The 15,030-nt window shown below is 40.8% G+C and overlaps 2 protein-coding genes across 5 annotated transcripts; one reads left to right on the top strand and one right to left on the bottom strand.

The window, feature by feature from the left end:
- Window positions 1-917: 917 nt before the first annotated feature.
- Window positions 918-8,611, bottom strand: klf1 (Kruppel like factor 1 (erythroid)). 4 transcript variants are annotated; one of them, XR_003986227.1, is made up of 5 exons: window positions 8,252-8,608; window positions 5,878-6,736; window positions 5,518-5,747; window positions 2,938-3,100; window positions 918-2,110 (listed from the first exon to the last, which is right to left on the bottom strand). XR_003986227.1 is itself a non-coding variant. In XM_030435972.1 (3 exons), exons 1-3 carry the CDS (start codon window positions 8,324-8,326, stop codon window positions 5,682-5,684), a joined length of 1,041 nt encoding a protein of 346 aa, XP_030291832.1. In that variant the 5' UTR covers window positions 8,327-8,611; the 3' UTR covers window positions 5,126-5,681. The 4 variants fall into 4 exon arrangements, 2 of the variants coding, with proteins under 2 accessions (XP_030291832.1, XP_030291815.1); XR_003986226.1 differs by having other exon boundaries at window positions 2,938-3,071; XM_030435972.1 differs by lacking the exons at window positions 918-2,110; window positions 2,938-3,100 and having other exon boundaries at window positions 5,126-5,747; window positions 5,837-6,736; window positions 8,252-8,611.
- Window positions 8,612-11,784: 3,173 nt separating this feature from the next.
- Window positions 11,785-14,902, top strand: c1h22orf23 (chromosome 1 C22orf23 homolog). The gene is made up of 7 exons (XM_030421891.1): window positions 11,785-11,942; window positions 12,503-12,596; window positions 12,725-12,787; window positions 12,980-13,156; window positions 13,305-13,442; window positions 14,343-14,443; window positions 14,709-14,902. Exons 2-7 carry the CDS (start codon window positions 12,503-12,505, stop codon window positions 14,850-14,852), a joined length of 717 nt encoding a protein of 238 aa, XP_030277751.1. The 5' UTR covers window positions 11,785-11,942; the 3' UTR covers window positions 14,853-14,902.
- Window positions 14,903-15,030: the final 128 nt, after the last annotated feature.

Genomic DNA, 15,030 nt, shown 5'->3' with positions numbered 1-15,030 from the left:
GTTGTGTTTGTTTTTGTCTTTGTCTGTCCTGAGGCTCTGCATGTTTGTGCATGTGAATGTGGGGGGGGGCTTTGCACCACGATGTGATGACGACCTCCATCATCTGACATGCTGTAATCGGGATGAATCAGTGAGCGCCGGGTTATATAAGATGATTCATGTCCCAAATTCCCCTTCACCCAGATTAGAAACACTGCAGACACAACTGCCAACAGCCTGCTGATCCCATCCTGCAGGCATGAGGGCTGATGTAATAACAGGTGACTGCCATCTAGAGCCCGTAGGCTGGCACTACACTTTGTACTTGTCCATTTCTTGCCCAGCTGAAATTTGCCACTGGGAGAAGAAGAGATGAGAATTTGTGAGAATGATTCAGATGAAAATATCTGAGCCCCAGGAGCTTCAACAGGGGTTCTGCGAATATTAATATTTACATTATAATATTATTATTTATTATTTTTATTTTTTTAGAATTCAAATATGTATGAAAATACACATTAGCATGACTCCACATACAGAGTACAGAGTACTCAAAACTGCATCTATGGTAGTTCCTGCTACAAAAGGTGTCTCCAGGAACACATTATGCCAGGATGACTCAAGCATGCAAAGAGACTCATGTGGCGGGAACAAGACAACGATGTCGCATCTGGTAAAAATGCAAATTTTCTGTTCGAAGCATAGTTTTTAGTTCCAGATGTTTAGTTCCTTCTTGTGCTTAAAGTTCAAATTGAGCAAATAGATACCTGAAAACAAACTGTTGGTTGTAAAAAGCAACAAGTGATAGAAAACGTTGCTCATTTCTCTGTGAAGTTGAAAGGACAGAGACCGATGGATAAATGCTCTTCTGCTCTAAACATCGTATATTGCACTCCATCAGCTCTGTATGCTATCCTGGAATGAAGACAAGACGAAAACACTGTTCATGTTAGCTTATTCATGATGTGAACTCACACTTTGTTCAATGCTTTCATGTACAGATTCAATTCATCCACACAATCAGCAATGTTAAAGAAATCCATCATGATGTCCTTATTGATGATGAACAGGATAATTACAGTTTTATGATACCTCGTAATTTCGAGACAACAACAACATATAAACACATCTTTCCTTCTGTAGATCCAGACAAATCAAACAGGAGAAGGTTATGCGGTCCAGCTGGACTCCTTTCTGCGCCATTTCACCGTTCAGTGACGACTCTATAAGTTTCTCTTCCTGATAGCTGAATCTAGTTTGAACTGAGATGTTGGTACATTTCTCACTCAGAATGTCCTGCAGCGTGTCTCTGACCTCTGACACAGCCGTTGTCACATCCACGTGAGTCTGTAGATTCACTAAGTCCTGACAGTGAGGTGTAGTTGTTAAGAAATTGGTTGTGATCTTCTGTGTGTGAGAGCTGCTCCAGCTCAGCTCAGTGATCTCCTGCTCGAAACTTTCCTGAAGCTCTTGGACTTGATTAACTTCTGCCTCCTGCTGCGGTGTTATCTGCTTCTTCACATCAGAGCGTCTTTTTGCTAGAAGAAACATCAACTCTGTAAAGACCTTGTCACTGTCATCTACTGCTTCAGCAGCAGAGCAAATGATCGCCTCCACCTCCCGTTGAAGCACCTTCACCTCCCGTTGAAGCACCTTCACTTCTTTCTCCTTGTCCTGGATTCTCTGCAGTATGTTTTGTCGACGCACCTCGAGCTCTTTCTGCCTCTCAGTCCTTTCTGCTGCAGCTGACACTGTGTCGTGGCCTTTATGTTCACCCATTGAGCACAGAACACATGTGGACTGCTGATCAGTACGGCAGAAAATCTTCAGCAGATGCTCTCATGGAGCTTCCTCGAGGGCTCCACCAGCTTGTGTTTCTTTAATGCTTAATGAGGCTGGAGGTGTCCTTCACAGTAAGAGGCCAAACACTGCAGATAGGACTTGAGGGCTTTTAGTTTCCTCCCAGTGCAGAAATCACAGGCCACGTCTTCAGGTCCAGTGTAGCAGTGATCAGCAGGAGCAGCTTGGAGTCCAGTCTTCTTCAGTTCCTCCACTAAAACCGCTAACATGGTGCTTTTCATCAGGACAGGCCTCGGTGTAAAGGTCTGCCTGTGCTGAGGGTGCACTGCAACTGTAGATTGGAAGGGGAACAATGAGATAGAAGGTACAAAGTACAAGGTAATATAGTCATCATTATACAACACAGGGTTGGAAGTTTATAAACTGCTTCCTGCTCCATAACTTACAGAACACAGTGCTACAGTGTACAGCACAGTTGATAAATATATGGATGGAGTGACGCCTCTGGGTTTGAAAATAGGAAGAGGAGGGAGGGCTTATTGATTCGATTCGGGAGGAGGAGCGGCTCAGTGAATCCACGTTCCATGTCCAAAGGAAATAAAAACACTCCAAAACACTTCAGAATAAACAGATAGCTTACTGAAACCCTGCAGCTGCACTTCCATACACTTATCCTGTGTAGAGGAGGGCGAGCAACTAACTGGTTCTGCTCTGACAGCATTTGAGAAGAGAATTTGCTTGTAGAGGAAAAACTAAACTGAGCACATTGTCTAAACTCCTTGATTCATTACCTCGAGAAGAGGGTTGAATCACTGAAGGCTGGTAATTTTTTGTTTTTGTCTTCATTTTTAGGGTAAATATTATCCAAACTTGTCCAAGAAGTAGCTCCAGGATAAAGTCAAGCTCCAAAATGCCCCTATCTTTTTAAAAGATTTTGAAAATGTAAATGAAAGTTGTCAGGGCATAAATGGCAACAACAACTTTTGTTCAAGTCTAACAAAAGCATAGCTGCCAGTGCAACCTGAACCTGAAACAACCTGAAATGTACATAAGTATAAAAGTTAAAAGTATCCCTCTGAAGGATATTTCTACTGCGCATTTCAGTGCAAAGCTAACTGAACATCACATCATATTGATATAATTGGAAGGCTGTTAAACCTGAAGGTTGAATCAGTAGGATTTATCCAAGCTGTTCATATGCAGGAGAAAGATAGTTGATTGTCGGGTCTCATCATCAGGATGACAGATAGTGACATCTTGGGTTGGTAAACCGTCCGGAGCACAGCAACAAACTGGGAAAGTAGGAAAATACAGGCATAGGCTGCCCGAAAAATAATCAGTACTGCTGTTCAAATGCATTAAAACTAAAAGCAACAAACCTGTTTTGAAAATATAAGGATTAGAAAGTACAGATATTTGTGTTAAAATGTAGGAAGTAAAGCACAGATACCCAAAAAATTGCCTAATCATTTATATCTTGTTCTTATGGAAAAAATTACTAGCCGATGATGTCATGGCTGGTAAATGATATATTGCATCTCTGCCAATTGATCCCCTTGCACACTGGACCTTTAATTTTTCTCCACGCAGACCAGATTTATCTCAACCGAGTCCAGCACTTAAAAGGTTCAGTAGATGAAATCGTGGCGAATAATGACTTGTACATAAGACTTGAAACTCCAGAATAAATCACCTTACACTATGAGACTGTTTTACAGCATTAGAGTTCTTTATTAGAATTATGACAATTAAAACAACAATTAAAGGATTTTAGAGCACTCTTTCCAGAAATAAAAAAAACATTGTACAATAATATAACATCTTCTGCTGATATAAAAGATTATGTTAATAAATATGCTCACTTTGAGATGATTATAAACAACCGAGAAAGCTGCAGATTATTTACAGTTATACATTCTGCTTGATGAGATGGAGACAAAAGCGTATATGTTTCTTTCTTAAATTATAACTCCCCAAACAAACATATATACATAGCATCTACTGTACCGGCATGTAGCTTAGCATAAACTTTAAAGTTGGTTTCCATTGCTTTTAATATTACACATAACTAGAGCTCTCAAGGAAATTCAGACAACGATATCAGATCATCTCAGCGGTAGTACCGCAAAGCATTGTTAACTCTGTTCTGTTATGTATTGTCTTATAATCCATATTAAACACACGATTGGGTAGGTCATTTGTTAGTGTTAATGTTTGCTGCCTTCATGCCCACAGTGTGTACAGTGTTTGTCCAAGTGGCCCTTCACTGTTGTCAGCAAATTAAATTTACATCACAAGTGTTCTTGTACTGGTACTCAAAAAGTACTTTGGAAAGACCAGCATGACTTTTAGTCCTCAATTCTTTGGTGTGTTGAAGGATAAACCTTGGCATTTAGTTGTAGGGTCAGGGTTGAGGTCAGGCATGTTGCTGTGATGGTTAAGGTTAAAGGACAGGAACAGTGTGTGTGCGTCGGTATGTGTGTGTCTCTAAGCGTTTGTGTCAGGGTCAGAAAAAGAGAGAGTGCCCACTCATTCTTCGTGAAGTCCCAACATCTCACTGAGGAAGTCTGAGTCATCAAGATTATGACTTCGTGATTTCCAATCAGTTTGCGTTTGTGTAATCTAAACTACGGTTGTCACATTAAAGTGAAACTTTAGCCAAAAAGCAACCAAGGCTTTATTTGCGATTGAATATGAGTCAAACCTTCGTGTAAAAGCATATTTACGATGAAAGAGGCACTTTTTAGATTTACCGTAGTTTCGTTTTTGGGCTCACGTTAGCAGTAGCACCTCCGGCGCACCGCCGTCATGGCAGACGAAAAGTGTCGATCCCCGAGTGCGACCTAACAGGCAGGAGAGTAATGGTGGACCGCTCCTCAAGCCTGCCTGTTAGGTCGCACTCGGGGATCGCCGGAGGCGCTACTGCTAACATGATTTGTCCAAAAACCTTCTTTTAGTAAACTCTGTGTACACAAACATTATTCGCAATGCTCGTGTTCATATGTAGAGACCCTGGTGATACTACGAGCAGAGTTTCATGTTGTGTCGAGCCTTCTTAGTATTTTAAAAGTAGCGTCAGAGTGCCCCTGCACCCCACTGAAAATTAGCTTGCCCGAAAATGAAACTACGGTAAATCTTAAAAGTGCCTCTTTCGTCATAAATATGCTTTTACACGAAGGTTTGACTCATATTCAATCACAAATAAAGCCTCGGTTGCTTTTTGGTGAGAGTTTCACTTTAAAGAGGAAGACAAATGTGAGCATGGTCACAGATTTTAAAGAGGGAGCTTTGTCAAACTGCATTGTGGGTAATCAATGAGTCATTATCTTATGGTCGGTCTTCAAGCTGTGGATAACAATAATTTATTTTCAGGGCACATGTACACCTTATGATTTGACTCATGTATGAAGGCTAAAAGCCCCCAAAAAATCTTTGAAAAAGAGAGAAATGTAATATAATTAAGGCTTCTGAATTAGATTAATTGAAATCTGGTAATCCCATTGGTCTTTTGAAGTAGTAAACAAAAATGGCCAATCAAATTAAACAGCTCCCCTCCAGCTTATGGTGCCATCCTACCACTGGCTGTGTTGTTTTGTGGGTCTGTATTGTTAACCAGCCACGTAATCAACTACAGATTTGATGTTCAGATAATATCTGAGGTAACTTTGTTCCAAATTCATCTGTTCGATGTACTGATTTGGCTCAGAATACGAGTCAAATCAGGTAGAGGACTTCTACCTTTTAATTTCTTTGTTTAAGTGGCGGCGGTTTGTGTTTCAGTACGTGTGAGCATCAGGTGTGTCTCTTCATGTGCAGAGCCAGATGGTCCGAGCGCGAGAAGGCCCTCTGACACAGCATACACTCGTAGGGTTTTTGGCCAGTGTGCTTCCTGTAGTGACGCGTCAACTCATCTGAGCGGGCGAATTTCCAGCTGCAGCCCTCCCATGAGCAGTGGTAAGGCTTTTCCCCTAATGAGTAAACAATTGGACAAATGGTTAATAACAACACACGTGTGAAATCACATCCTAAGACTTCAACAGACAGACATCGAACTTACTGTGACAGACTTTTTTTGTTGTTGTTTGTGTGGTAGACTACCTGTGTGGGTTCGGAGGTGAGCCTTGAGGTGTGAGCTCTTAGTGTAGGTCTTGCTGCAGCCGGGGTATTCACAGCTGTGGATGGCGGGCCTTTTTTTCCCTGTAGGCCTTCGCCCACGCTTCCCCTCCCCCCCACCAGGTGGCAGCTGTGGTCCGACCAGCAGGGGCTGCTGGTGGAGGGGCAGATGACCAGTGGGCGGGCTGTGAGCGTAGTCACAGAAAAGGTTGACGTTGTGGTTAAAGTGAGGCATGTAGCTGTAGTGTCGGGGGTCAGGGGTCACAGTTTGAGGTGGGATGAACCTGCTGTCGGGGAAGGTCACCATGGAGGGGTGTTGCATGGGGTAGTAAGGGGTAAAGTCACATGACGGGACTTTACTGAGGTTTCCTCTAGTGTGTCTGTCCACACTGCCTCCTTGATGAAAGCCAAACTGATCCACATTATGCAGACCAGGATATGAAGTCGGACCTGTTTGGTCATCTATATAACCATGGTGGTACACCTCTGGCTGGACCGTCGTCGTGGTTTCAGCTGGGGAGAGGAGATCCGCCATGAGGGTGCCACCGTTCATCTGCGGATGCTCCTGTCCCTGCTGGTCCTTAAACACGGCCGCCTCTTGGTACGCTCTGCTTGGGTCAAACTGCGGGAGCCGTTGATTACTGTTGTCCAGAGGAGCGTTGAGGTCAGGTGATGGGTTGCTCCAATCAGACAGCAGGAACTCAATGTCCCAGGATGCCTGGCTGTCATCATCCAGGAGCTCCTCTGCCATTTGTTGAGAGACCTGCAGCTGCTCAGAGCTGCTTGGTGACAGTTTGCTGCATCGAGCGTCCAGCGGGAGAGGGCTACTCTCGGACTTCCACACCTAGATGGTGTTGGAGAGCATCGAGAAGTGATGAGCAGCAAGGAAATCGTGCTTATAAAAGGGAGATTCCACAAAACATTTCTGGAGCTTCACAGCGAGACAATGTTGCATGATTCTCCCGAAGAACTGAGGCAGATGACTTGCAAAAAAATCAACAACTAAGAAAAAACATTAAACGGCTCCGTAGAGCTTGTCCAACATAATCCAAGTTAAACAGATCTTATACTCCTCTAAACTGTAATTTCATTACCTTTATAGTAACTTATCGGGTTGGTAAAACAATTTGAAACTTCAAACATTTTTTTCTTTTAATTCGTTTCACTTCTGTTTAATGCTTTCACTGAACATAATTTGTGTAGTTAATAGCACAATGAGAACCTGGAAAAACTTGAAAATGCTTAATGAGTGTTTAAGAAAAGGGGAGTCATGATACTGGCTGTAAAGAGACCACTTCCTAATACATCCACAGTGCTGGTTTTATGTAATAAAAATTTTTAAAAAAAAGAAGAGTTAAAAAGAGGTATATATCTTCTATTTAAATGGCTACTTTATCGACTTATAACATTAATGTTACAATCCCTCCACCGTGGCTCAGCAAAGAAACCGCTGTCTGTAGAAATACAAAGAAATGTGTGCTAAAAAAGACTAACTTCTGGAGAAACCAGTTCAACATGTCCAACTTAGACTGTTGAATATTAGAGTCAGGTGAAGTTTAGAAATGATTTTGAAGAAATGAGGACTGTGTATTTTGTCCTTAGGAGGGGATTTCTTTGCAGCCAAAACGGACAGAATAATAAAAGCAGACAGGGAATCCTGGACTGCACATATGGACATAGATAGATGTAAAAAAAAATGTAAACCTGCTGTCTCCTTTAAGAAGTTAATTGAATCAATACATCAAACCCATGTTTCATCCCTGCACTGTCTTCACATTATTACATTGTACACATTGTTTTCTTACGTTACATTAGCAGGTGCTTTTGTCTAAAACAACTCACAATAACTGCATCAAACCTGCAGAAGCACAAGAGTGAGATTTCATCAAATTTGATGGGGCGTCTTTCATTAATAATAACTGGAAGCCCTTTCAATGCCACAGTTGAACCGCAAGAGTTCTCAAGAACTTTGTTACAGGACACGAAATGACTCTGATGCACATGGGTAAGAAAATACTGGATCTGCTGGTCTTTTTCTCAAACTTTTAGTGCCAAGGGAAATATACAAGACTAATGCCGTTAGCAGAAAGTTAGAAATTGGACGGGATATGGGGCAAATTACTAATTAAGCCTCACAGTGCAAGACTGACATGTGTCATTTCAATATTAAGTGAAATAAAGACTTGAAAATGCTCAGCACAATAATTTAGATCACACAAAGCAAAGGATTACATCACCCTCATTATATTCTCAGATACAGAGAACACCTTCAGGTGACACAACAATTACACAGTTCGAATCACGCGTGGCTTCTGTCCCTGTTGAGGAGACAAAAGACTGCAGTGAGCCTGACACTTACTTTCATGTTGTCACTGGGGTGAGCGAGGTTGGAGAAGGAGCTGAAGGACGGCAGCACAGCCTGTGCAACAGCCATCAAGCGCTTTGATATGACAGCGGACTGACAGTGGCGCGACAAAAGCGAGGTTTCTTTTTTTCTTTTTTTCTGTTTCTTTTTTTCTTTTTCTTTTTTCCTTTTTCACATTAGCACCAAATGATCAGAAAAAGAGAGAGTCAAACCCCGGCTCATCCCAGTTAGTGTCCACTCTGCGCTGAAAAGGCCGCAGAAACAGGTTCCTAAAGTTTGTCTCCCTCTCCTCATTCCTCCCCTGCTATCTCTCCCTCCTCTCTCTTGTCTATCTCTGTCAGCTGCCAAGTCGAACTTCAAATCTCTCTTTTTCATGTATGTTTCGACCGTTAGGAGGTGGAGCGTAAGTGTGAGTTTCTTAGCTGGCTCCGTTTCTTTACCCACTAAAGATTGTTCATTTACAATCGCTTAAGAACTCCACTGTCTCACCTGAGACTCATCGTTGTCCTCTTCTGTGGGCTTTCGAGCAAAAACTGCATTTCTACATCAACTCATTAAATGCATCATACTTGTATCCATGTCAAAACCTAAATGTTAATATTATGGACTTCATTTTCCCGGTGTCTTAAAGGTACAATATGTAGTTTGAGGTAGAATGTTTAACCAGAAGAGAAAACGTCTTTTCCAAAACTACGTATTGCACCTTTAATGTGGGCAACATACATCTTTGAAGGTAGATACGCTTCAACATTTGCTGAAACTTGGAGTGACTTTCAATGTTACATTTTAAAAGGGGATGTTGACTTTACACAATAACCACAGCAGCTGAAAGCTACTTATGCAATAATACAATTCATCTGTGGTTATTGTGAACAGTTATACATACCTATAGTTGTAACTCTGTAAGTGAAGAACATAAAATTATAACGATCGAAAGGACAGCAAGGTTACATAAAATAAATTGCAAATAATGATTTCTGTGCGTAGCTGTGTGTCCACACTGTGATTGTTGATCTTATACCTTCAGTCTGGAAATAAACTCAAATCGGTCACCCCACCTGGGTTTGTCAGTGGATGGACGTGAAAGTAAAGGCCGCTTTAGTCAAGGCACTTATCAAACATGGAGGTAATTTAATGTGCTTTACAAAAAGTAAGAAAAAAAAAGGAAAAGAAATGCAATAAAGCAACATTAAATTTCACATTTAAATTCAAAAGCTACATAAACGATGGGAAATGAGAGTGCGTTCATAATGACGTTGCCGTTTCAGTAAAAAGTCATGTAACTTGGTGATGTGTGTGGTGCAGACTTCTGCCACATTCACTCAAACAGATCATCTGAGAGATGATATATAAGTAGAATGAGAGATCATCTGGGACTAAAAAAGGAGGAGGTATTTGAAATGAAATAAAGCAAAAAGGCATTTAACATCTGACTTGTAATTTCTTAAATGTTACACATGAAATGAATATCAAAAATAAATGAAATATTTCTAAAGATTGAAAGTAACAAACAATTAGCGTACAAAATATGATGATTAAAGGCGTACTATGTAGGTTTTGGGTATACATTTTAATCAGAGAAGAAAAAAATCTTTCTTAATTGATTTTTATGTCTAAACTAACTAAATAAACAAACTCTCTTTGTTTTCATGACAGAATAATCCGAATAAACAAACTGACCTTAAAGGGCAACAGTTTCATACTCTTTTACTTTGTTTATATTTGGCGGACCCTGCCACCATTCTAGTTTGAAAAAGTGTCTTTGGGATCTTATAGTCCTCTAAGGAAAAATAGATAGGAATTTGTATTTCCTTATTAATATTGTAAATTTGACCTTTCTGTAATAGTGAATATCGTCTCCAAAACAACATAGTGCTGCTTTTAATAACGAGTAATAAAGATTGCAAGTAATACATCAGTCTTGATAAATAATTAATTTATACCACATTATCAACTACTGAATGGTATCATATTAATGTTAATTAACCATTAGTCATGCTGCTATAAAAATGCTGCTTACTGACCCTCTAACACTGTAAAGTAATGCAGAGGTCTGTGTTATTTTTCATTCACCAGTAAACAGGTCACGTGTGGCCGCTATCTAACAAAGCATGCTTTGGCACAGAGCGTAGAGCACGTTGGTGCACATTCAGTATTTGAATAAACATAAACGCTCCATTACAAAGATCTCAATGGATTTCTCTATGATCTTTTATTACTGCACTACATTACTGCACTACTCAAAGACATTCAGCATGAATACATGATAAGACAAAATATCAGTAAACTACAGTAAACGGGTAAACAGGTAGGTGGAGCTCACAAACAAACACACCGACATGCAAAACAGTTCAAGCTTCAATTTCCAATTCTGCAGTTAAAGCCTCATCCCCTTTGTCGAAGCAATGCTTCTGGTAGTTTTAACACACTCAACACATGCACGTACAGGTCGGTCATGCTCCCCTGACTTCTGGGAAGATCTGTGTGTGAAAGGTGATTATAGTCTGGCTGCTGTTTATCTGTTGACACGGGGCAGAGGCAGGCTGCTGTCTTCCCACAGATAATGGACCTCTGACTGCTGCTGATCCCCGATGACGAGCCCACCACTGATAAGGACGCTCTCTTCACTTCAGAGTGACGACCGTACGCAAAAACATCCACTACACAAGCTGAAAACTGGGGTGGCCTCAGCCTCTTTATGGCCTTAAGCACATCTCGTCACGTTCACCCGCCATCTGTTGGTCTGCCAGAAGACAGCTCTCTTCCAGAGTACCTTGTTAATTTGTGTGTGTATCATGTTAATACAAGACACCAACAGAAGAAGAGGGTAATGTGTGCTAATGCCTCAATAATGCCATATTTATCATGCCCTTTATCATATTAGGAATTTTAAGGGACATACAAACGCCCTATAATGCTTATGAAATTGTTTTAAAATTAACACTTAATTTTGATTTTTAGGCTTTTTAACAGTCTCTTACTGTAGTTCCCACTTCAATATAAAAGGCATGTGTAATTTTTCTGTACATCGAGTGGTTGACTGTTTTCATGTATTCATTGTATTATTTTTCCACATTATATTCCTCTTGAGCTGAGTGTTATCATATAAATAATGTAATGAAAGGAGCGAATGGGGAAAGTGGACATCTGTAGCTGCAAAAGAAAGGGAAAGATTACATCAGCACTGATAGGCCTTATATTCTGTTTTATAGCCTTAAAAAAATCCCCTTTACTGACTGTAAACTTGAATGTGGTGTGTGTGTGTGTGTGTGTGTGTGTGTGTGTGACCTCTTCATTCTTTTTTGGACATGACTAACTCATGTTAGTGTCAAGTATCAGCACAAACAAAACAATATGATTTTGTCTCCATCTAGTGGCCAAAGGTTGTCAACGGTGCCAACGGCTGTAGAAAAATAAAGTCAATGGCAACTTGTTTTATCGTGATTTATACAGAACGTCATATTAAAATATTCAACGTCATGTTTCAACGCTATCATCTGTTTTAAAACCGTGACAGTTCCAATCAAACAAACAAAGGCTGTTTGCAGCAGTTTCTTTAGCAAGTCTTGTAGCTGCTTGGTTGCTATAGCAACAGACTGTTGTGGTCTCGCAGCGATGAAGCGGTGATTAGCTATCGTTAGCATTAACACAGGTGCTTAAGGACGGACTAGTGATAAGAAAAGAGGTAAAGTATAAATAAGGTCTTTAAATTCCTTGTCAATCTAAATCCTTCCTTTATAAACGCTCACTTTATGTAAAGTCAAGTTCTTACCCTTCTGGCGTTCATCAGGTGTTATTGGTACTTACCTAGTTAGCTACTAGCTTAATGTAGCCCTTTAACCTAAATTAAGCTAGGCTATATTGTTCTATTTTGATGATGTTTTGGATTAAGACAGTATCTGCAATTACAAGTGTCTCTAGGCCCACAGTATGAGAAATTTAACTGCTGATAGACTTTTGAACATTGTAGCTAAGATTTTGTATTTGACATATTCCATATGTTATTTGTATGTAGGCCTGACAGTTGTGAATACAGCTGAAATCCCCCCATATCTCACGAGTTAAATTAACATCGTGTCACGTTGGAGCTGTCAGTCACTCAATGTCTATGGAGCAGCTCCAGGATTTTTTCTTAAAATAACACAAGCACCACAGTCTGTGTCTGTTAACACATGTTGTTAAAGCTGTTTCAGTATGAGAGATAACACTGAGGTAAGCCCCAGAGATTGTGTGTGTCTCTTACAGATGGAGCCCTCCTCTCAGAGCAGAGATGGTGGGGGACTGTGGAACCAATCCAGACCGATCCAATACAGCAAGGAGACTCAGGATATCGTGAGATGTGAGATGACACACTTGTTCATATTCTGGTGTGGATGGGAAACAGTTGAGTGATGATGATGTATGTATGTTCAGATACATTTTACAAGTGTGTTTGAAACTGTGATCACTCTCTCTCCTGGTGCTTAGTAATGATGCAGGAAGCTGGGCTCGACGACCTCCGGAGAAACCAGATCAACGATTGCCTCAAAAGTAAGTTTGAGACGTCTGGATGTGTGGTTCGGGGATGCAGTGTGGTGATAATTTGTGTGAGTACCGTATTGTACACAGGGATCAAGTATATATATTTTTAATGTATTGTTAAAAATATTTGAATTTGGTAGACATGTTGTTTTAGTTGTTTCCTTTGCTACTGTATAAACTTTTTCAACTTTCCCCCCTCAGATGGAACAGCTTTACCACGGACCTCTCACCCTGCAGTACCAGCTCCCCCCCCTCAGCCAAAAAGTAGTAAATCTGTCCAGAAATGCCTGGACTGTATGCTTCAGAGACGACGCAGTGCTGAATCCTGTCGTTCTGGGGACAGCTACATCAGAGAACAGTTCTGTCCTGGCCCTACAAGTATGTTCTTGAAGCTGGCACTGTTTTCTAATCTGCGTTAGTACAATCATAGACAGCATAGTGAAACTCACTACTACAACAGGATGACTTTTTTTTTATTATCTGCATCCTGAGAGATGTTCTTGTTTTTTCTCTTGTTTCATCCTAGGAGACATGGAGAAAGAGAAGAGGAGGCTTCAGAATATTTTTGCGACCGGACAGGAAGAGCCCACAGCTGCACAACGTGCGCTGATGCTCAAAAATTTTCGGAAGCCAGAGGTGGTGGAGAAGGACCGATTCCAGGAAGGTGAGGCTGACTGCACAGAAACAGATGATGTAGAAGAGTCACAATAACTGCTGTTAGATAGAGGAAACGTTCTCAGAAAACACACCATATCTGAATCAAGATGTTTTGCGTTTGAGAGCAAGACGATCACACCGAGTCTGTTTCTATTCATTTAGCCTAGATTAAAGGGATAGTATGTTTTTTTAGGGAAATTTAATAAGATACCATTACCATCCAAGCTTAGCAATGCACTGCTGTGGACGGAGGAAGCAGCAAAACGTCATTTAATCCCCCCCCCACAAAAGAAAAACACCTCAAAAAGACAAACAATTTAAGTGTGCAATGTATTTTGAATACCTCCACCGTGTTTGCCTTGCCAACAGACTGCACTTTCCAATGAGGAACTGAAGCCTTTCAATCACTCTCTCCAAAGCAACCAGACTCCTTTGACCAAACACAATAACTTCACCTTGCACAACACAGGAGTTGCTCATCTGCCGCTGCCCTGATCAGTTGACCTCGGTGAATCTGAACTGAGCCTTGAAAACACAATAAAGGTCACACAGTAACACAAATTAATCGCTCGAGGCGTCGTCAGACTCCAGCAACTCCCGTGTTCTCTGAGGAAAAAAAATACTGTTTTTGTCAAAAGAGTCTGGCAGCTTTGACAATGACATAACCGCTTCAGTTTTCAGTCTGAAAAGGCTGTCAGGTGGTTAAAAGCTAAGCAGTGAAACTATTCTTAGTATAGCATACATTTAAACTAATAGACATTATTCATTTTACAGTCAATGATGTAACCCCACTTCAAAGAAACCTGAACTATTCCTTGAAATTCTGTTCCGTGTTGCTCTTGTTTGTCTAAATTTATCCAGCGCTCTTTGAACAAGTCTAATAATAACTTGTTTGTTTCTTCTCTAGTTCTGGATGAGATCGAGGAGAGGAGACAGTTCCTGGCACATATGACTTCTCTGGGCAAGCAGAGGGATTACATCACTATCATCAACACAGAGATATCTCTGGTAAACAGCCGATGGTTTGCATATGGACTCAAATTAACTGCGTTATGGGTTTTTCATTGATTTATCATCATGAATGTTCAGTGTGATGCTCTTTTGAACAATACAAAAAAGATGGTGACAAACATCAATAGCAATGTAAAATAGATCCTGAAAATGGCATCAAAGTACCAGGCTGTATTCAAGAAATGAGGTTAAGATAAAGAGTTTACCATTTATTCTCCCTTCTGTTCAACTGCACTAAAACCTGTGCTGTGTATCAACTCAGAAAATCAGAGAACTGGAGTTGCTGGACAAGGCCCGCAGTGCCAAGAAGAATGCAGTGACATCTGAGAGGAAAGAACCGACCGCAGAACAGACGAACATGAACATGCAAGAGATGGGAGGAGGGGAGACCGCCGTCACTGACTGAACTGTTGGAAATAAAGTGCAGGCATTAAAACTTCACATTCAGATTATGAATGAATGCGTCAAGTTAATTATGATGAGTGTGGTAGTGATGTCAGAGAGTACCCAGCTGACCGGGTGCACTGTGCTTCATTTCAGTTCAGGTGCGAGGGAGACATCAGGTGTTAAAAGCATTAAATTCA

The sequence above is a fragment of the Sparus aurata genome, chromosome 1, assembly GCF_900880675.1.
Source record: "Sparus aurata chromosome 1, fSpaAur1.1, whole genome shotgun sequence".
Classification (NCBI taxonomy): Eukaryota; Metazoa; Chordata; class Actinopteri; order Spariformes; family Sparidae; genus Sparus; species Sparus aurata.
This window is presented reverse-complemented; position numbering and strand designations above follow the sequence as displayed.

Coding starts and splice junctions, on each gene's coding strand:
- c1h22orf23 (XM_030421891.1), top strand. CDS start 12,503: ATGGAGCCCTCCTCTCAGAGCAGAGATGGTGGGGGACTGTGGAACCAA. Junction 12,788..12,979: donor GATCAACGATTGCCTCAAAA/GTAAGTTTGAGA, acceptor TTCCCCCCTCAG/ATGGAACAGCTTTACCACGG. Junction 13,443..14,342: donor GAAGGACCGATTCCAGGAAG/GTGAGGCTGACT, acceptor TTTCTTCTCTAG/TTCTGGATGAGATCGAGGAG.
- klf1 (XM_030435955.1), bottom strand. CDS start 8,326: ATGGCTGTTGCACAGGCTGTGCTGCCGTCCTTCAGCTCCTTCTCCAAC. Junction 6,737..8,251: donor ACCCCAGTGACAACATGAAA/GTAAGTGTCAGG, acceptor AACACCATCTAG/GTGTGGAAGTCCGAGAGTAG. Junction 5,748..5,877: donor TCACCTCCGAACCCACACAG/GTAGTCTACCAC, acceptor TTTACTCATTAG/GGGAAAAGCCTTACCACTGC.